Below are 21,226 nucleotides of genomic sequence, written 5' to 3' on the forward strand. Positions count from 1 at the left end.
ATCCTCGTAATGTAAGGAGATTATTAATAAAAGCATTTAAATTGACGCACCAAGCTTGGCTCCTTGCCTCTGTGACAGGCCTCGGTGAGTCATGGAGACCCCATCAAAGGCTCAGGTGTGGGGTTGGAAGGAACTCAAGTCCTCTTTAGCTGTTCTCTGCGGCTCTTCACTTTCCCATTGCAGTCCACTTCTGGCAGGAAGCCCCTGAATGTATCCATCATGTGATTGAAAGTGACGCTGGCCCCACAAGAATCTCTCTGGGGAAGGAAGCATCCACAGCCTCAGTAGAGCAACTGGCTCTGGCTCTCCTGCTGAACTGCCTCTGGTGGCTCTCCACTTGCAGGCCTGGTCCCCACTTAGAAAGGTCTTTGCTGAGTACTTTGCTGAGGGCACTGGTTGGAGTGAGATTTTTCCCACATTTTTTAAAGGAAGGAATTAGGTAATGACATCACTCTACATGTGGGTTTTTCCTCTTGTGATGCTGAGGCCTCCACACTTGGCCCCTCTCCCCATCCAGCATCTTCACAGTGGTCTTCCCTCTTCCTTTCTCCTTACTTCTGCCTTCTTAGCATTAGATATTTTCCTTTCAGCCCAGAAGCACCATTACCTCCACACTGGTCACCTAGCAACTGTTGTGTGACACTTTCTGGGGAGATGTGAACAAAATCTTCTCAACTCAGTGACAGGCCAAAGGAAGGATTCCTCCAAAGTCCACCTTGGTGAGCCAGTGAGTTTATTGGGGTTACTTACTTACAGAAGCATGCATGACTCACAGCTACATTACCTGTTCTGGTGAATGATGGAACCCTACTGACATCTTGGCAGTTTGCAACAACTTAACAGGTAGGAGATTCTGCCCTTACTGCTTATACAACGTTGGAAAGGATGGGGCCTTGGGAGTCTGATTACGTTTCAGGGACTTCCTGAGACTTGTGAGTTATTTTCAAAGTTTTAAGAAGCGTCCCTTTAGAGCGTACATTCAGGATGCAATGTTCCAATTCAGGGGAAATTGCTACACAGCACTCAACCCCTTTCTCTAGTTCTTTCAATCTTTTCTATTCCCTGTCGGTGGTGTCGCTGAGCCTCAGAGGAGTGATGTAGATGTCTAAGCCCTGGGCTGCTCTGCCACAGCAACAGCCTCTTGTTCTGGGGCCTTCACTGGTGGTTATTAGGCTCTGCCAGTCCACCATCACTTGTAAAGGAAACATACTTTTATGACCAATTGCAGCTGGCAGCAGTGCCCTGACTTATCCTGAGCACACAGTGTTTAGCGAAAAGTTCAGCAAAGCCATATCACATCCATGTAACAAAAACCAGCAGCAGTCGTTTCCCTACTGGGTCCTGGGACCTTCCCAGCCACAGGTTTTTGTCCTAGATTGCAGTATCAGACATGAATTCCTTCCTGTGGAGTGGGCCTTAAATCCAACCAGAGGGTTGCTTGTTGAACCCTAAACAGTTCCTGCTACTACTGCACCTGCAGTCACGTCTTTCTTGTTACTATGAGAGTACAGCTTCAAGTGCACAGCCAAGTACGACCATTGCTAGCAGCTGTACCCTCCAGGCTACACTATGCCTTCCAACAATATAAAAACAAGCCAGCAGGGAGTGAATATTCAGTTCAGTCCCAGCCGGATTTCTTCATGTCTTATAATCGGAATATGCATTGTCTTCACCTATAGGGTAATACTATCCAGTTCTGGCGTACAACCAATAGCAGTGAAAATGATATTATTTTGGGGGCCTCTGAGACCTCCCTGGCCAACAACTCCCTACTATGAGCTTTTAATCCAAACAACCTTTAACTCCTGTGAGTGCTCATTCCCATTATATGGCATGTCTGCGTCTTTGTTTAAATTCAACATTTGCCACTAGTGATCTCTTACATGTCTTTACAAATCCAAAAATGCTCAAGGGTTGGCATTGTACAACAAAAGCCTTTTTTTTTTACAGAGAGTGGGCAGGGTCTCTTAAAAGCCCACTGTCATCCATCCTAGATAAGAAGTCCTAGTTGTTCTTGGACAACTAAGGGGGTGATAGAAATAAAAGTTAGTAAGACCCAATACAGTATAAAAAGATCTCATGACTTATCAACTCTTTAGTCAAAGGAGCAGTGTTGGGCATGGTGACATGAAAGAGAGACACTGCCCCTTTTAGCCTTCCATGATCCACAGACATTTCCTGTGATCCATCTGCCTTCTCATCCTGGCATCATGATGTTGTCATAGGGACATTGTGCATCTCCCAACCCCTAATGGTCTTGGTGGGGCTGGCTTGTGTTCCTTGGCTCAGTTCACACCCAAGGGCTTCACTCTAGCCTGCCAAGCCCATTGCTGGAGCCAGCCCTTTGGTTTTGACAGGCTCCAGACCAGCACGATGGTGCTTGCCTTTCCATTAGCCATGTCTGGCTGACAAAGGGTCCCAATCTGGGTGAACAATCTAACTGGGGTCTACTTTACATTACATACTCTGGGGGTGGGTAAGGTGACACCATCCATTGAAGAGATATGTCACCCATACCACGAAGAGGAAGATGGCCATCCTGGGATTTCCTTCCCAAGATTCTCCACTCAGACAGTTCAGCCTTGTTGTGTATTTTATTGACCATCTAATGAACCTTGCAACCACAACTACATAAAGGAGGCACAACATTCTAGTCCTCGTGGGGGAAGGGTCGCCATACTGAGTACTTCCTTCACAGGTGTTCCACCTTCACAACCATTAGTCTCAGTTTTATGTCACAGCATCTGCTGAAGGGGCCATGCAGCCACCACCACCACTACCACCATACTCCCTGCTCATCTTTGGTTTTGTCAGTCCCTGTTTGGATACCAGTTGTATTGTGGGATACGATTTTGAGGGAGACATGAATAAATATTTTCTCATTCTAGAAAGGGAACCAGTGACAGACCAAAGTAACAACAGTCCAACTTGGTTAACAATTTTACTGGGGTTCCTTACAGGAGTATGGGTGAAGGCTTACAGAAGCATGGACAACTTGAAGGCAAGTTGTATCACTAGAAGCTTATCTCAGCACAGATGACAATTTAGGAAAGCTGGAACCCTACAGCTTTCTGTGCAACTTGCAGAGGCCAGTCAACTCATACTATTTAAATACCCCTGGATGAGGAAGGGCCTCGTGAATCTAATCAGTTTCAGGGACTTCATGAACTGTGTAAATTGTTTACTTTCTGAGTCTAAAGGAGCCTCTCTCTAGGGTGGAATGTTTCAACTAGGAAGAGATTATTATACAACACCTCGAGGTCTGACTGACCCAGGATTGCATAAGTTTCTGGAACTTGATGGCTTTGTCACCAGAAAGCAAGGAAGGAAAACCCCCCCACCTGCCCTTGCCTATGAAGCCCGTCCTCACAGAGTGACTCTTGGAGGATGTAGGGAATTCTTTCCCTTCCCTCTTCCCCCCAACTCTACTCTACAAGGTCCAAAGGACAAGTTGAAGTCACCCCAGAGAGAAGACTCAGGAGCCTGGCTAGTGGCCTGAAGACCAGCAGAACTTCCTGTGGCAGTGTCTAGGGTAGTCTTTTAAAAGAAGATCTAACCATGGTGCTCTCTTAACATGGCACATGTGTTTCTCAGTGGAAATCATCCCCATGTGCTCCAGTCCTTGACTGCCTCCTTGTCTCATCTTGTCCTCACTTAGTGGTCACACGGTCCTCCAACCCCTACCAATGTGGTTTTTTTTCTATCTATGAACCCTAGTTGATATCATGAGCCCATGCTTGGGACAGCTGTTCCCAGCATGGCAGCAGGTTGTGGCAAAATGCCACCTTCTTAATAGAGGACTTTCATGGCCACTTATATGACTCTCTCTGTCTCTCTCTCTCTGTCTCTCTCTCTCTCTCTCTCTTTCTCTCTCTCTCTCTGAGTGTGTCTCTTCTCTCTCTCTCTCTGAGTGTGTCTCCTCTCTCTCTCTCCCTCTCTCCCTCTCTCTCTCTCTCTCTCTCTCTCTCTCTCTCTCTCTCTCTCTGTGTGTGTGTGTGTGTGTGTGTGTGTGTGTGTGTGTGTGTGTGTGTGTGTAGCCTTTCCTTAGTAATGCCCGTGAGGGAAAAGTAGAAGCATTTCATTCTGCAGTGGGTAGTGCCTGTCACCAAGTGGGCAGCTGACAGTGCATGCTGAAGAGATGAAGGCTAGTGGGCAGCTCCTCAGAGGAACGCAATCCCAGCACCTGCACAGGCCACAGCTGGAGTCCTGGATTCCTCCTCATTGTCTATCTCTGTGTTGGTTTCCTCATACAATCAGAATGGCAAATTTGTCTATTCTCCTTGTTCTTGCTCTTGGGCAGGGTCACAGCCAAATTACCAAGCATCTCCTATACCCAGAGGGAAAAAGATCTACCCAGCTGTTTCTGGGTTATCGATGTTTGGACTCTGTAGTTCCAGGTAACACTTGGGGACTATGGCGTTCAAGTAGTGGCACTTTACTACTGGATGTATCTTATGAGTCTTGGCTTTAGGGCTAGACAGTAGCATATTAAAATTCCCAAGTCTTTAGAAACACACAACCTTGGGCAAATCATGAACCCCAGTCTGCTTCAGTTGTTTAGCACAGACCTCTGCACAATTACTTTTTCATTGCTATTGTGTCCTTTTTGATGAGGATGAAGTAGGTGCCAGGAAGTATTGGGGTTCTCATCTCCTAATATTACTGGGAACACCCGAGAAATGGCTATTCCTTAGCCTGAGTGGGAACCACCATTCCTTCCTCGGAGAGAGCACTGGGGCCTCTTCAGCAGCTTGCATCTGCTCATCTTGCTTGAATCCTCGGGGGAAGGGCTGGAGAGAAATTTGATTCGTTACTTTGGACTGAAAAAGCAAGTTCTCCTCACTTGTCCCCAGATGGCATCCGAGTTTCTGAAGTAGGACTTTTGCCACCCACATTTACCGACAAGCTGTCTCCAAACCTCTGGAAGGAGCATCAGGGAGTTGGAGACCACTCTGATAAGCAACAAAAGCCAGCTAAAGACCAGATGTCATGGGGAGCTCTGCTTTAATCACAGTGGTCACCACTAGACTGGTTTCCATGACAATATCTGTTTCCCAAAACTAAGACTGGCTTGGCTCCTTCACCTTGGGCTGGGGAAAGCTGCTCAGGTCCCACCAGGGACCATCTGTACCAATTCACCTGCAAGAGAAAAAGGCAGGGAGAGTAGGGGTGAGCATTCTCCGGCACGAAGGAAGTGCTTAACTTTATCGCTGGCAGATGTCGGCTCTGGAGGGAGATGGACATGTGCTCCAAATTGGATCTCCCAAATAAATGATGAACTCCAACTGGCTCTAAAAACTATGAACTCTTGGGTAGATAAGTACCAGTGCACAGCAGCAATCAAACAGATGAGACCCAGCTCCCTCCGAGCCTCAGGTACCATGCTGTTGCTCGGGAGCACCAGTAGCCTTCAGAGGGACGGTTAGCAGGTGTCAAAGCTTTATCCATAGAGGAGCAGAGAGGGTAGGCACTCTCCTGTGTAGGTTTCCTTTTATTTCTACACGAGACATGTGAAAACAAGGTTGATACCAGTCCGTGTTGCCTAGTTTTACTCCAGCTTGACACAGCTCAAGTCATCTGAGAGGAGGGAACATCAATTGAGAAAAGGCCTCCATAAGAGCTGTCTGTAGGCAGACAAGCCTGTAGGGCATTTTCTTAATTATCGATTAATAGGGAGGGCCCAGGCCATTGTGTGTAGTGCCACCCCTGACTAGTGGTCTTGGATTCCATACGAAAGCAAGCTGAGCAAGCCATGGGACCAAGTAAGTAAGCAGCACCCCTTCATGGCCCTTGCATCAGTTCCTGCCTCTAGGTCCTGCCCTGTTTGAATTCCTGCCTTGGCTTCCCTCAGTGAACCATGACTTCAGATATGTAAGCCAAATATAAACCCTTTTCTCACCGGGCATTGGTCCCAGCACTCAGGAGGCAGAGTCAGGCAGATCTCTGTGAGTTTGAGGCCAGCTTGGTCTACAGAGCGAGTGCCAGGATAGGCTCCAAAGCTACACAGAGAAACCCTGTCTCGAAAAACCAAAATAAAATAAACCCTTTTCTCCCTAAGTTTCTTTTGGTCATGGCAGTTTGTTTCATCATAGTAATAGCCCTAACTAAGACACAGTCTAAACCACAGAATTTCAGAAGGTTAAACCTGGAAGAAGCCTTGGGGGTCATGCAGTCCAAATTTATTTTATAGATATGGACACTGAGGCCCAGAGGCAATTGGCTAGTTTGGGAAAGTAATGGTGGCCAGAGACAGTGTCCCACAGGGTTACAGGGTCTCAGGTCTGACTTAGCGTTCTAGATAGAGGTGAATTTTCCCTATCAGGGCATGGTTTGCTGTTGAGAGCACTCTAATGGAAAGCCCTTGATTCAGTAACCAAGGATCTCCACCATTTCTCTTTCATATATAGCCATAACCAAATGTTAGTTTGGGGCTTAGGTGGGCTGTCTTCATAGTTACCTGTGAATTATGGTGTATAATATTTGGCTCTAAGGAATATAACCCACTTAGCCCATTTTATTACAGAAATACGAATGCCTCCCCATTGCCATTAGTATATAACAACGTGTGTAGAAAGTATAAAGTAAGGAGTCACATGTGAAAATATCACATGACTGTTTTAGAGGTTATTTATCCTGGTTAAGAGCCTTCCATTTTGAGAAAGTTGTGGTGGCGTACTTCTTTAATCCCAGTGCTCAGGGAGCAGAAGCAGGCAAATATCTGTGATTTCAAGGCCAGTCTAGTCTACAGTTAGTTCCAGGATGGCCAGGACTACATAAAGAGACCCTGTCTCAAAAATAAGATAAACCCTCAAAAAAACAAAACCTCCTCCAGATGCCAGCACTGAGGTGGTCACATAGAAGGCCAAGGTGGCAAGATTTCACGAGGCCCTTTGCCCCTTGCTGTCCCCTGCTTTTTTAATCCTCAACTGATGGGGTACTAGGTAGAGTCACAAGGGCCCATCCCAGGAATGTAGTACATAGGTAGGTACGTGTACACACACACACACACACACACACACACACACACACTAAGAATTGTAAACTCATTCTACATACGAAGTCTCTTCTTTCTAACGTCAAGCAGTTTTTCCTCTAATTCCGAAGACTCCTGTTTATGAAAATGAAAATTAAGGACACACACACTTTGTCCTAGCAGTTGCACTCACTTTTAGACATATCTCCAAGAGACTACATATGTACGTGGGAAACATACATAGGAATGCCCACAGTAGCAGTTCCTATAAAATAACTCCTAGAAGGAGAGAGACAGAGAGAGAGAGAGAGATTTAAGTGTACATCAAAAACATCAATAAAATGGAATGTGGTAGATCCATATAGTGGAATATTATATAGCTATGAAAGAGTAATTAGAACCACATGTCTGCTTGAAGCTTAAAAATTTAATGTTGAACAAAAAATAGTATGGTGCAATTTAAGAATTTAAGTAAAGCTTAGAAACACAGAGATACTCTCTAGTGCCCAGGGTTCCCATGATTATGGTAAAGCTATAAAGGAATGCTTATGATCACCATCAGAATTTAAGGTCCTGCTCTTCACAGCATAGGGCACAAGAAGGGAATTCAGCTGTGGTCGTCAAGGTTCATTGAAGTTGGTGGTGGTTCATGAGTACTTAATTCACAATATTTTTTCATGAATCTTATATATTTAAAATATTAAGGAAAAGGAACAAAGAAAAACACTGGGCTGCCAACCCCTTTGAAAATGATTTATTTACCAGTGTAAGATTGGGTTCAAAAGTGTGACCAGACATGTGACCACAATGTCTCATGCGTGTCTTTTTGTGCTTTTATTTGGGACCGCATAATGAACACACAGCATGTAACAACAGGAAACGCCAAGGGCAGAAACACTTCACAGGACTAACTTTCTCTTCCAAAGATTCCCACCTCAGTTTACTTCAGAGACTGCCACCTTCCCCCAGAGCTCCTTTACAACTGAGAGCAGCTCAAACCCAACTGCTCTCCTGGCTCCTGTTATCAGTTGTTTCCATTAAGGTGATGTGCTGTCCACTCGCCCCTGGAGTCATCTCAAATCAGAGTGGACAGATACATGCAAGGTCTTGGTGGGCAAACACCCAACAGATGGATACCTCGTTGACATGGGGAGGGCACTCGGGAGGACTGAGGGTGAACTCCTAACTGCCCAGCCTGAAATAGCCTCTCACTTTACTTTCACCTCAGCTTGGCTCTCTTGCCAGAAAGTGTTCCTTGGCAAAGACTTAGGTTCCTTCCCACTGATCCCAACTGTTCACGAAGATTCAGCTGATTCAGAGGCGACTTACAAGCATGGCTGGAAACAAGCTAAGCCGATGTAAAAGGTGACTGAAGGTTTTTAATTCATCTGTCTGACACCTCTGAGTAATTTACAGAGGAAGTTTTGGAGAGAGAGAACAGTCATGAGAGGAGCTAGGAAGTGCCATCAGGTGAGCAATGACAACTGATGTTTGCTTAGATACCTGGCTGCTTGTCTTCTCAAGCTTGTCTAGCAGCTCCCATGATATCGGTGCTGTGTTCCAGGTGGCCACATCGGGGCGCTGTAGAGCAAGGAAGTAACTGACAACCCGAATTCTGCCCACAGGTAGCTTTGCTAGCAGCCACTTACATTGACTTCCCAGTGGGGGCATTTATCGGAAACATCTACTGAGGCAGACATTACCAAACTTAGCTTCTTGTTATTTTCCAGCTAAAGGGACATGCCCCCCAAACTGGAGGGAGGTATGTTTCAAGAGGCCATGTTTCCTCTTTAAGTTGTTATCCACCTCTTCATTCACTTAGCCAGACAAAAGAGGCCAAGCTCAGAGCTGCTTCCTCCTGAAGTATGGGCACACTGAGAAGGACAGGTCTGTCCCACAGAGTCAGATGAGGGGGTGGGTGACACTGGTGAACATATCAGCTAGCCCTCAGAATGTGGCAACCACCCCCAGAGGCTGCCACCAGAAATTTTATGATTAAAAAAACAAAACAAAACCCACCCTGATTTCTTAAATAAAACAGTCAAAACACACAATACATTTCCAGAGTGGGATATGAACAGCAAAAATAGGAAAGGGGGGAGTTAAAGTAAGCAGAGAGTTCCCTTCTTCACACTGCCCTGGTGTGGGGCTCCTGGAGGACAAGGTTGGAACAGCTGTCTGGTAGAAGGGATCTCATCAGGTGCAGCCCCTCCTGCTTTACTCCAGACGCTCCCCCTGTGCTTGATAAGGACAGATGCCCGATGTATTCCACTCAGAACATCAATGTGGCATGACCCCCCGGTGGCCCAAGGACTTGCTGGCTGGCCAGTGGCTCTCAACCTCCTTAGTGGTGAGACTCTTTCACACAGTCCCTCATGTTATGGTGACCTCCGACCATAAAATCATTTTCATTGCTACTTCATAACTAATTTTGCTACTGTTGTGAATCATAATATGAAGATTTTTGGAGACAGGGGTTTGCCAAGGGAGGGGGGAAGGACCCACAGGTTGATAACTGCTGCTTTAGACTAAAGTGAGCCAGAACTACCCAGAGTGTACCTGACACACATCTTTTTCCATAGCACAGATGAGCAAGACACAGTCTTCTAAGTGACGCTGATATACCCATCACACTCACTGCCCTGGTGACTCTGCTCACTTTTTAGTGTTGGGAATATAGAAAGAGAGGAATGAGGCCCTAGCTTCAGCCCACACGCCTGCAGTTGTCTTTGGGTGTAGGCATGTGGACAAGGGCATGAGGGGATGACTGACAGCTGAGCCTGGAGGATGACTGTGCCCAAGAAGGACAAGGTTGGTGGTCAGCAGCCGACTACAGGTGCAGTTGGTGCCACATGGCGATCTGCCGACGTGGGTTTTTTAGCATCTCCTCCCAGTGGCTGCGCTCAGAGCCCGAGGCATGCAGGCCTAGGCTGCAGTGGCCCAGCTCACAGCTCGGGCCCTCCTCTCCCTGGCCCAGCACCTCCAGCTCCACACTGGACGCCCGCAGCAGGTCATCTGGTAACTCAAACATGATCATCTCATTCCACACAGGGTTGATCTTGTGCTTGGCCCGTTTTGTCTGTTTCTTCTTCAGCTTCTGAGCCTGGTGCTTCAAGGTTACCTTGACAGAGACATCTGGGGAAGGGTACAGAGGAAAGAAAGTCAGGGTGGGGGGTGAGTTGCTAGGGTCTGATGGCAGCTGGAATACACCTCCATCTGTAACTTACACTAGAATGTGAAAGACTGACCACACAGGTTGAGAATATTTATTTGTAAGGTTTGAGACCATAAACCTTACAAATTTGGGGTGTTTTTCAGACTTGGGGAATATTTGCATTTTTAGAAAATATCTTGGGGATGGGGCTCAAATATAAGTATAAAATTTATTTAATGATTTTTTTTCTTGAACCTGGGACCTTACCCATGCTAAGCAAGCATTACCCCTGAGCAAAACCTCCAGCTTTCTCTTTCTTTTTGATTTGGAAACAGGGTTGCACTATATCATTCCAGCTGGTCTTGAACTTTCTCTACAGCCTAAGCAGGCCTGGAACTTGTAGCTACCTTCACAGTAGCTGAGATTCCAGGCCTACACCCCTAGAGTTTCACAAGCATCTATACACACAGCTTGAAGATTCTTTTATACAACATAAAACCAAGTGTTTTGGAGTAGAATTCTCCACTAGTGGTCCACTAGGAGCGTTCAGATGTTGGTATTTATTGGATTTGGGATTTTTCGATTAGAGATACATAACCTGTCACAAAATGTATGAAGTCAGTGGGTGGCTCAGACTGGGCATGTCATAGGGCCTCCAGGGAACCACTTTGGCCAAAAAACCCTAAGTGACTTAACAAACCAAGTCAGGGACAAGGTTTAGGTGTCCTCCAGTTTGATTTCTAATCAGACCAGGAAAACAGTGTTCTGTCCCCCCTCATCTTCTTCATTCTCCAGTCAAGCCTTTGTGTCCGTTAAGATGGTGAGTGACCTCCTGGTCACTTGTCTTTTTTTCTAACTTTTACTTGAGGACCTGGATTTCCTATGGAGAGGGTGAAGTCTGGCTCCCTGCTCCCAGGTCCCCAGGAAATCCACAAGTCAGCAGGCAAGCTTCCACAGCTTAGGACATTTTGTTTTCATTAGTCAAGGTTGCCCAAGCTAATGTGAGAATAATTGTTACTTTGTATTTATTGCTATCGTTATCGCCCCTGGGTGGTTAGTTTGTTATTTCTACAGAGATATTTCAGACACAAAGTGCTCTTCTGTAATGGTCCTGATGGGAGCTATTTACAAAAAAAAAAAAAAAAAAAAGCAAGACAGAATTAAGAATTGAATGGAAGGGATGAAGCCAGGCATCCACCTCTGACCTGTGGCTCAGGACTTCAACAACAGCTCTTCTGATTTGATTTGCCTAGGACCTGTTAGGAATGCACGAGTGAGTCTGTTTTGTAACTTTTTATATGTAAGGATGATTTCGGTGTTATTGAGATCTTGCTTCCTGTGCAGGTGTGGCCCAGTTCATCCTTGCTGCTTTTCTGCTTTGCTAGGTCCCCATGGCTAGGGACCTGTGTCCAGGTGTCAGAAGGCAACTCAAAACCTACAGGCTTTTATGAAGAGGTTTATGTGGGCATCCATGCTATAGGCTCCTTAGGCCCCAGACTTTACCCTCACAGTCACACATCAGCTGCTGTCACCCATTCTCAGCAGGTGTATATGGGGGCATTTGGCCAAGGCTTGGGACAGAGAAAAGAGTGGGAGCATGTGGGAACACTAGCAGAGATGTGAGAAAACTAAAAGGCATCAGAGTATCTGTTAGAATTGACTACTGTATCCTGGGCAACATATGCTGAGGGTGACTCCACACCTGGACTCCTATCACCACCACCACCACCACCACCCCCGTTAGCCCATCTCCATTTTATGGCAGATACCACTGCCTTCTGCATGCATCCTGGGACACCCTGCCTGTCTCCCTTGCAGCCTCACTTACCCTTGCCCAGAAGTTCCTTCGATTGGTTGGAGTGGAGGTTCTTGGCTTTAATCAGCACCACAAGGAGGCGATTGGCAGCTGGGAGGTAGCTGATTGACAGAAGGACCTCCCCAGTCCCTGCAGATGGCTCCTGAAAACAGGAAGGTAGGGGATTGCACTAGAGCCTAGCTTCTGACCCATCAGCTGAAGCCGAGACTAGAGTCACACTCTAGTACCCTCGTACCCCACAAATATTCCAGGATCCATTCACCTAAGGTTAGTTTATCTACCACTGCACAAGGCAGCAGGGCCCAGAGGAAGGGGACTGGCATGTGTGTCATCAGGAATCTTGGTCTACCATATGCTATCTCTTTGTGGTTGTGTGTGTGTGTGTGTGTGTGTGTGTGTGTGTGTGTGTGTGTGTGTTTCTTTTCTTTCTTTTATTATTTTATTTTTTGAGACAGTGTCTCACTACATAACCCTGGCTGGCCCAGAACTCACTATGTACACCAAGCTGGCCTCAAACTCACAGAAATTCACCTGCCTGTCCCTCTAGAGTGCTGGGATTGGGCATGAGCTGCCACACTCTGGCACGTTATCTCTTTAGATCCAATTTATAAACAGAAAAGAGCCTCCACTTAGGCTACATTGAGGGCAAAAAGCGGGGGGGGGGGGTGCTCTCCTTTTTCCAGACTCTGGAAGAGCCTTGGTAAAACTCTAGGGTCCTAGGAACCCCAGTTTTAGAGCCATGGATGGACCTATCAGGCTCCTGGGGGAGTAGAGAATTCTTTCTTTTTCCCCTTGATTTTACTGATTTTTAAGCCTAAGTTTGTATGTATGCCTCTGTGTGGGTATGTACATGTGTGAGTGCAGATCACCAGATCCCTTGAAGCTGGGGTTACAGGTAGCTGTGAGTCACCTAATGTGAGTGTTGGAACTTAGATCCTCTTTCGGAGGGGTAGGAACTCTCAATTGCTGTCCCCAGCCCCGAGTTGCCCATTTCTTTGTTTGAAGAGGTAACTCCAGCTTTTCAGACCAACATCACCAATGTAGTGGCTGTCCTCATGCTGATAAGAACTGGATTCACCAACAGGAGCCAGCAACACCGGTACAAAGTTGGGGCAGTGGGGATGGTTGGGCAAGGACCAAGTAGTAGTGGTGTGGTCCAAGGAGGTACGGATCCTCTAGGAAGCTCCTCTATGCACTCTGTCCATCCCATGAGACGGTTTACAATGTCCCCCATCAACCTCCTGCAGGAGTGTGAAATGTTGCCAAGTCCTTTGGAGGAACCCTTTCCTGACTCTGTGGCACAGCTTTAGTAGCCTGTCCTTTCTTGCTGCACAGTAAAGGGATTCAGGGAGCCCCTTCCCCATCCTAATACTGAGGTCACTGTGAGTGCTCACAGAGCCCTTTACCTCCTTCAGTCACACTTGGCACAGGCTACGGTTAGTGGAAGCCTGCTGTGCGTTCTGAGCACACCCTCTGCCTCAGAGCATGTCAGCCATCCAGGACAAATGTCTCTACCATGACCCCAATGGCTTGTTCTTTTGAAGTTGTTCTTTGCTCTTGAGCCAGTTCTCCATCCTAATTGACTCCGTTTTTTTTCCTGGAATCTTTTCTCCCTCTTTGAGTTGTTTCTACTTCTAAGAATTGGGGAACCTGTGGGCCATCACCTCACGTTGGGAACTGGACCCCACAAAGCAGTAGTGATGCGCTTGCATAGAAGCAAGATAATGGCACCCACACCTTTGTCCCCACAACTATCATTCCTGTGTCATCTTGGAGCTCCTGTCAGGACAGGGAGGCAGACAATGTTCTAGGAGGTTGCTAGACATGCCGCATTTCTGATGTAGTACAGGAAACAAGCTTCCTGTTCTGTCCCTGCATGTCTTTGCTAATTGGACCCTTAAGGCAGCTGGTGGTCAATCCTGGTCTGTTGAGGTGCCCAGAGGCAGGCCTTGGCCTTGAGATTCCAGGAGAATTTAATCAGCTATAGGTGGCTAGTCATATGACAAACTGATCTGGGAGACTCAGGGAATCTTGGGATGCAAAGGTCTATTAAACAAGAACACTGTGCCCATGCAAGTATGTTGCCTGTGCCACTGGACTGCAGGTTCATTGCACATCCCTGGCGCCAGACACACACTGAACACAAAATAAATGTTTGCCAGAAAAATTTCAGACATCTCTCTTGATCTTGGCAATGACCTTGAGAAGGGCACTGAATTATCATTCTCAGCAGGAGAGCCAAGTGGGGCTTGTTACCACCAGGGCCAGTAGCTACGACAGCAAACCTGAGACTCCTGTGAAGTCTGCTCTAAGGGAGCCCAAATCCCCGTTCACCACTCTGGCTTCCTGGGTGAACAGTCTCTCCTGGTGCTCTTATTTTACAATATAGGCACGGAGGTCTGGAACAGGTGACAAGCACATAGCCCTGGACAGCGCTCCACAACTGGCCTGGGCTGTAGTTACAGATGACCAGTCTGAGCCCTCTGCTCCTCAGAGAGCAGGCTTGCATCTTTGCAGGGCTTCTCAACTGTGTGAGTGAATCCTGGACCTGCCTTGTGGATGCTGTTATACAAGAGACCCTGCAGTAACACCTGACTGGGTTCAGATACTCAGAGAACCATGAGTGAAAGCAGCCCTTTTCCTCTCCTTTCTCCTGCCTCTCCCTACCTCCTTTTCTCTTAGATGCCCAATGAATCACTCCAAGCTGCCCTCAGAGTGGGGTGCTCTGTTGTCTCTAATGACGCACATGCCACTTTTGGCTAAATGTCTTCCGGCTGGAACTGGGGCACTGCTGCCACCTCTGTTAACCCATTCAAGCCAAGAAAAGAAAATAAAAAAAAAAACCATCTGAGTTGCAATAACTGTAGATTCCTTCACCAGCTTTACATCAGCCTTCACTCTCCATCTGGATGGGGATTTCTGACCAGGCCTGGAGCGTGATGCCTCTCCCAACACTGCCCAGAGGGAAAGAGATGTGCCTAGCTATCTGTGGAGTGGTGACAGCTGCAGCAAGAGTGATGACATTAAGATGGATGAGCCTGAGGACAGGACTCTGCTGCAGCTGTGGCATACTGCCTGGGACACAGTAGGGGTTAGGTGAGGTGCTTATGAATGAGTGATTGCTGTCTTCTGGGGAATGGACAGAAACAGGCAAGACACCCAGGAGTTGTCTCTGTGAGGTGCGTTTCAGAAACACCCATGCCAGATAGGGGAACCTCCTAAGCTCCAGAAAAAACAGCTCACATGTCCTCTTTCCCATCAGGGGCCCTGTCTGTGACCCCACATGCATCCCAAATCACATACCAATTATAAAGTAGGCTTTGAGACAGCAGGTCTCCAAGGGTGGCTGTAGTTTTTACTATTAATTGTCTAAGCTGAGAAAAAAAAACAAAACAAAACAGGAAAACGGGCCCAGAAGAAATGATGAGCCAAAGAGAAGCAAGTAAGGAGTGGGGTGCTCTCTTCATCCTACAGTCCAGGCTTGCAGAGGAAAGCCCCCTGCCTGTCACCTCCTCTGGCAGGTGCAATGAAGTTGAGAAAAGCACCCAGGATGAGTCAGAAGGACATGCCATTGAGGCTGAGCTATATGCCCTGTCTGGTCTGCCAATACTGTGCAGATTCCTAATCAGATCAGCCTCAGTTTCCTGTGTGCAGACATGGTGGTAATAGTGTTGCCCTCACCTGCATGGGTTGGGCAGTGAAGACTAGAAGGAAGATGATTCCCTGAGCTGAGCCACTGAGATGGGTGCACAGAAATGGTGTCTCGATGGGCAGGCTGGCAACTTGCTTTATCCAGAATGGGTTATGGGAAAGGCTTGCAACTTTGTGGGCCTAGCAAGCTGATCCAGATTGATCCAGCCTGTGTTCCATAGCTGTATGCACCTTCATGGTCCAAAGATTGTTGTGAATGCTGCCCAATGCAAAACCATAAACTCACCTAAAACATTAAGTGGGATTACTTTGTGATATTTTTAAAATAAAACTTGATTACATGGTTTTTGATCATGACCTTTGTAAATGACAACATCGTATCCCAAAGTCAAAAGTTTGGATACATCTTAGTGCTACAGACCAGCTAATTGACAGGTCATTATCAGAAATTCCCTAGAGGCTCTTCAGTAGCAGGCTCTTGGATGGATACTGAGGACTTTCACACAATCCCTATCCTACCTTGACCCCATATTGCCATGGCCTGTGGGTGAACATGGCTTGCTCCCCAAAGAGTCCAGTTTCTCAGCAGCCTCCACAGTAAACACCATCCCAGAACAGTATCTGTGCAGACCATTGAGTTTTCTCTGGTCCTCACAGAGCCAAGGTAGCTCATTTAGAGTTAGTGCCAGCACCCCTGCCTACCAGACCTACCACAGGCTCTTCTCTGCCATCTCAGACTGTAACACCTGTCTCAGACCAGCTGCCAGCAGTCAACTGTATCAGTTTGCCTTAGGTCTGCATGCTCTGAGAGCAGAGGGGCTCTGTTTCCTTCCTCTGATCACTTCTACTGGGAAAAGCTTGATAGGAGCATGAGAACCATGACTGGATTTAGGTGAGATCATCTCTGCCAAATCATGGAAGCTGTTGCCACCCTTACCATGATGCTGCTCCTAGTGGCAGGGTTGTCTTTGGGCAATAAGAAGCACCCCTAGGGACAGGTGCCCTTTGCCTGAGTCGAGAATGTCTGTGAGTCTTGTTTCTCCATCTCAGTGTTCTGCTTCCACCCTCTACCAGCCAGCTCTCACTCTCTGGTCTGTAAAGCCCTACCTTTGCTGTGGTCTTCAGGTCGCCCCACTGTGCTGCTCCCAAGGGTACAGATGCTCCATCTAGGCCTAGGCGGAGTTCCCCAACCACACTATGGCGGGAGAAGCGGTCACAGGTCCGAAGGGTGAGTGTCAGGGTGGCTGTGGGGAGCTCATCCTCACCCAGGGGCAGGGCTAGGCCCTCCTCCCAGGTGGTGTGCAGCTGCCGTTTCTTCAGAGCTGTCTGTGCCTCCACTGAGCCAGTCTTGATGGTCACACTGCCTTGGATGTAGCAGTCACAGCCTCCTTCATGGTCACTGGTAACAGCTGCAGGCAAGGACAAAACAAGACAGACCTGGGACTTCCCGGGGATGGGGGGTATAGGTCCCTAGACAGGGCTACAGAACACAGATGACCTTGGGTTTCTGCAGGACCCTGGGATAACCACTACATCCCATAATTGTGCAGTTGTCTTGTAGGGAAAGTTCTCAAAATAGGACATCATGGGGGGATGAGTTTTCATTGGATAATAGAAACAAGAAGAGGCACTTTCTAGATCCCTTCTTACCCCAAGATTCAGAGATGTCCCCATTGGTGCCAAGGCCCTGAAGAGCTTTTGTTAGGATAGCTAGCAGTGCTGTGACTCATTTGTTTCTGCATTTTAAATATTTACCACACAGCCACTTGTGATCTGAATCACCGGGCTGCTGCCTCATGAATGTTGCTTCCGATTCTCGACCTTGATGTTTTGAATGCGTCACACTGTGAATTGTGTTAGTCAGCTCTCTGACACTGTGACAAATACCCGAGAGAATCAACTTATAAAGTAAAAAGGTTTACTTGGACACATAGTTTCAGAAACTCTAGCCCATGATATCAGTGGCTACATTACTTTGTGAAGCAGCCTGTCATGGAGGAATCACATGAGCAAGCCGAGCAACTCATGCCATGGCCAGGAAAATATGAGGGTGAGAGAAAGAGGCTAGGGGGCTGGGTAGCAAGTGTTAGCCACATGCATCTTTGGGGACAGTTAGGAATTCAACCATAGCACTTTGTGAATCCCTTAGCAGGTGTTTGGCTAGTCCGACTGGCTTTGGTCTTTAACCTCACCAGGAAAGAGATCTGGGTCTCCCTCACAGTGTGCCCACTCTGTACCACTGAGCTTCTCCCCTTCTGACAAGTATTTCTGTGGTGTCATGGCATGGCTGTGTCCTGCAGGTCCTCCTCCAAGGTCACTCTGGTGACCGTCCCTTCAGTGTGGACACTGACATTTTGCAGAAGGAGATGCTGAATGAGCCCTGTGTCCACAAATGAGGCCTGAGGACCTAACATCCCAACAGACCATAGCTTCCTCCTGAGCTTCAAGGGTCTGTTTATTCCTGGTCAGTCACTGGTTACCAAAGTAACCTGGACCTCTCATAGGAGAGGCTAGAACTCAGTCTTCTAATCTGTCAAATGTTACTTTCCTGAGGGTCAGACAGACCAGAGTACATGGAATTGTTTAAACATCTTAAACAACTGTAAAAAAAAAAAAAAAAGGGAAAATTCTCACTCAAGTTAGGAAACAAGGGGCTGAGGGAAAGGTCAGAGGTAGAACACTTACTGAATATGTTTGAAGCTCTGATTTCCATCCCCAGGACCAAGTGCAACACAAGACTGATACGTGGCATATGATATTTAGCTTTGTCAACTTGGCAACAAATCTCCACGCTTGTCTAGGAGGGAGCTTTTAGATGTGGAAGACCCACCCTTGTTATAGGAGGCACCCCAGGGCTGAATCTGAGGCTGAATAAAAAATTGAGCCCTAGAGTTCATCACTCTCTGCTTCCTGACTGTAGACACGATATGACTGGCTACCTCAAGCTCCAGCTGCCGTGACGTCTCCACCACGGGATGTGGTGGACGCATGCTTCAAACCGAGCCAAATGAATCCTTCCTCTTTAAATTGTCTCGTCAGGGTATTTTACCACAACAAGTAGACAAGTAACTAATGTAAGTCTGGATCTTAAAATGTACTGCAAAGACTGTGGCTGAAGGCTTGGCCCTTGGCTGATCATGCTCGAGGGAGGTGGGGACTTGTGGAAGGAAATTCGTCACTGCACATATTCTTGAAGAGGATATTGGGACTCTGCCACCCCCTGCTTCCTTGTCACTGTAAGGTGAGTGGCTTTGCTCCATATGTGCTCTTTGCCCCAGTGTTCTGCCTACTGAGATGTTCTGCTTACCACAGGCCCAAAGGCAACAGGGCCAACCACGGGCTGAATGAAAACTCTGGAAGTGCAAGCCAAAAGAAATCTTGCCTCATTTTAAGTCCCCCTCCTCAGGTGTTTGGTCACAGTGATAGAAAGTTGGCTAATACAGGAAACAAAAGAAATTAGAAACAAGCACACAGCACAGCTGACCCCATCACAACCCCTTGTTTCTTTGCAAAGTTTTAATTTTGTTGGCAGTAAGGTGTACTGTCAGTGCAGTGTTTCCCAGGACTAACTACCCGATTCTTGAGAAAGTTCTCAGAAATATTTCTGACCTTTGAAAGACTGTCTTTGCCTGGTACAAACCCCTGTTAAATGTCAAAGGCATCGCTGGCAATGACTGCTAGCTGCTCATCAATCACTCATTTCCCCACCTTCTTAGGCAGCCCGCCAGGTCACATTTCCTAGGATCCCCTGCAACGAAATGTGGCCAAGTGATGAGGTTCCAACCAGTGGGGTATGAGCAGAAGTGGCTCGTGCTTCCTCCATTAAGACTATTACAGAATGACTGTGCCTTCCTCTAGTTCTTGTCTTTTCAGCTAAAAGCATCTAACAGTAGGTCTGAGGAGCTTAGGGAACTACAGGTGTAAGGGATTGGGCCTTGAGTCACCGCACAGAGAAAAGGCGTCCGCCAGCCAGAAACCCCTGATTTGCAAGGTTACATGAGGGAGGCAGAAGAATCTCTGTATCTGAGCATCATGCATGAGGAGCTATTTGCCAGAGTGCTAACCCTGGCTCTCTCCAGCTGCAGACCCTGCCATCCCACCAGCAGGGCATACACAAGTCCCTGCTAATCACACAAAGCAATACCTTCCAGGCTAGTCACAAATAACTCGGCCTTTTTCTGATCATAGTCCAGGCGAAAGTGGAGCTTGGGGGCCTGGTTCCAGCTAGCAGCCTTCTCTGGGTTCCAGGTCTCCATGACACAGACATCCTCCACCACACCTGGGAGATAGAAAGAACGACCATGGCCATCATATCGGGGTTCTGCTTCCCTGATCATATCAAGTCATCTCTGCCATCTAAACCATGGAACTAAGACGAAAACCATCCCCAAAGGAGGCTATGGGCACTGCACCTCAAGGGATCATTGGGGTCCAGTGGTCAATATGTGTGCTTTGGTGCCATATTTACACTGCCACATAGTAGCTGGGCATCCTTTAGGGGATGCTCTCAGCTCTGTGCTTGGTCTGTAGTGAGCTTCCCATAAGGAAAGCTGTCACAGCCTGTTTGGTAGTTCTGGTGGAGCATGGAATTGTGGGCAAATTTCACAGAAGTGAACAGGTAGAGATAACAGCAAAGAGAAGCTCCAGAGTAGATGCCACTGGCAAGGATGGTGGCGTTGACATTTTACTTACGTGCATTCAACATTTGCTGAGTGAACAGAGGACCTTTTCTTTAATTAAGAAGGTACTGGGGGCTAGAGAGATGGCTCAGTGGTTAAGAGCACTGACTGCTCTTCCAGAGGACCCTGGTTCAAGACCCAGTACCCACATGGCAGCTCACAAGTGTCTGTAACTCCACCTCCAGGGGATCTGACACTCTCACAAAGACATACATGCAGACAGAACACCAATGCACATAAAATATAGATTAATTGATTAATAAAAGAAGGTCCTAAAACTGCCAATAGAATTGTCAGTATGGCTGTCTCCACCCTTCTCTTGATCTAGAGCCTAATGTGTGAAAGAATCTCAGGAATCAAGCCTAGAAGGAGAACTAAGAAGCCACAGTGGCTGCTGCAGATAACAATGTTAGCAACCAGAACTGAACTGCTGGTCCTCAGAATGAATCAGAGGGCAGGACTCTAGAGGACCGTTAATGTCCCCAAGGGCTCATTATTAGATTCCTGCTACAAACAGCTCTCTAGGGAGCAGATTGACCAAGACATACATGTGCAGGATGCACGTGGCTCCCAAAGCCATCTTGAGGACACTGCAACACACTAGGTAAGAAGGGACTTAGTGGTACCCAGAGCTCTTAGTGCTCAGGCAGCCTCAGCCTGAAAACCCAGACCCAAACCTCCACTCATCTGACATATTTTATCCCTGGCTGGGCTTCTATTCAGAGTGGCATCTGCAAGCTCACTCTGCAGCCATCTTTCCCAAGTGACCAAAGGACAGTGCCATGTGAGTGGCAGGGATGGACTCCTCCTCCAGACACGGGTGCTGATCACTGTGGTGAGGGGAGCAGTGGGGCTCAGAGAGTCAAACACACTCAGTGCATCATGGGGGTGTTGGCTGAAGTGGTCAATGCTCCCAACTGTCTGTGGATCAGAACCAGGCTGCTGCACTATGG

General features: G+C 47.4%; 1 protein-coding gene across 1 annotated transcript in view; it reads right to left on the minus strand.

Moving 5' to 3' along the window:
• Positions 1–9,803: 9,803 nt before the first annotated feature.
• The window catches only part of Syt13 (synaptotagmin 13), a 39,343-nt gene continuing 27,920 nt past the window's right edge, over positions 9,804–21,226 (minus strand). Inside the window, exons 3-6 of the mRNA XM_027422447.2 lie at positions 19,739–19,873; positions 16,702–17,003; positions 11,956–12,085; positions 9,804–10,108 (exon numbers count right to left, since the gene is read on the minus strand). Of these exons, the coding sequence (XP_027278248.1) occupies positions 9,804–10,108; positions 11,956–12,085; positions 16,702–17,003; positions 19,739–19,873 (872 nt within the window). The remainder of the gene's footprint in view (positions 10,109–11,955; positions 12,086–16,701; positions 17,004–19,738; positions 19,874–21,226) is intronic.

The sequence above is a fragment of the Cricetulus griseus genome, chromosome 6 (genome assembly GCF_003668045.3).
Source record: "Cricetulus griseus strain 17A/GY chromosome 6, alternate assembly CriGri-PICRH-1.0, whole genome shotgun sequence".
NCBI classification, from domain to species: domain Eukaryota; kingdom Metazoa; phylum Chordata; class Mammalia; order Rodentia; family Cricetidae; genus Cricetulus; species Cricetulus griseus.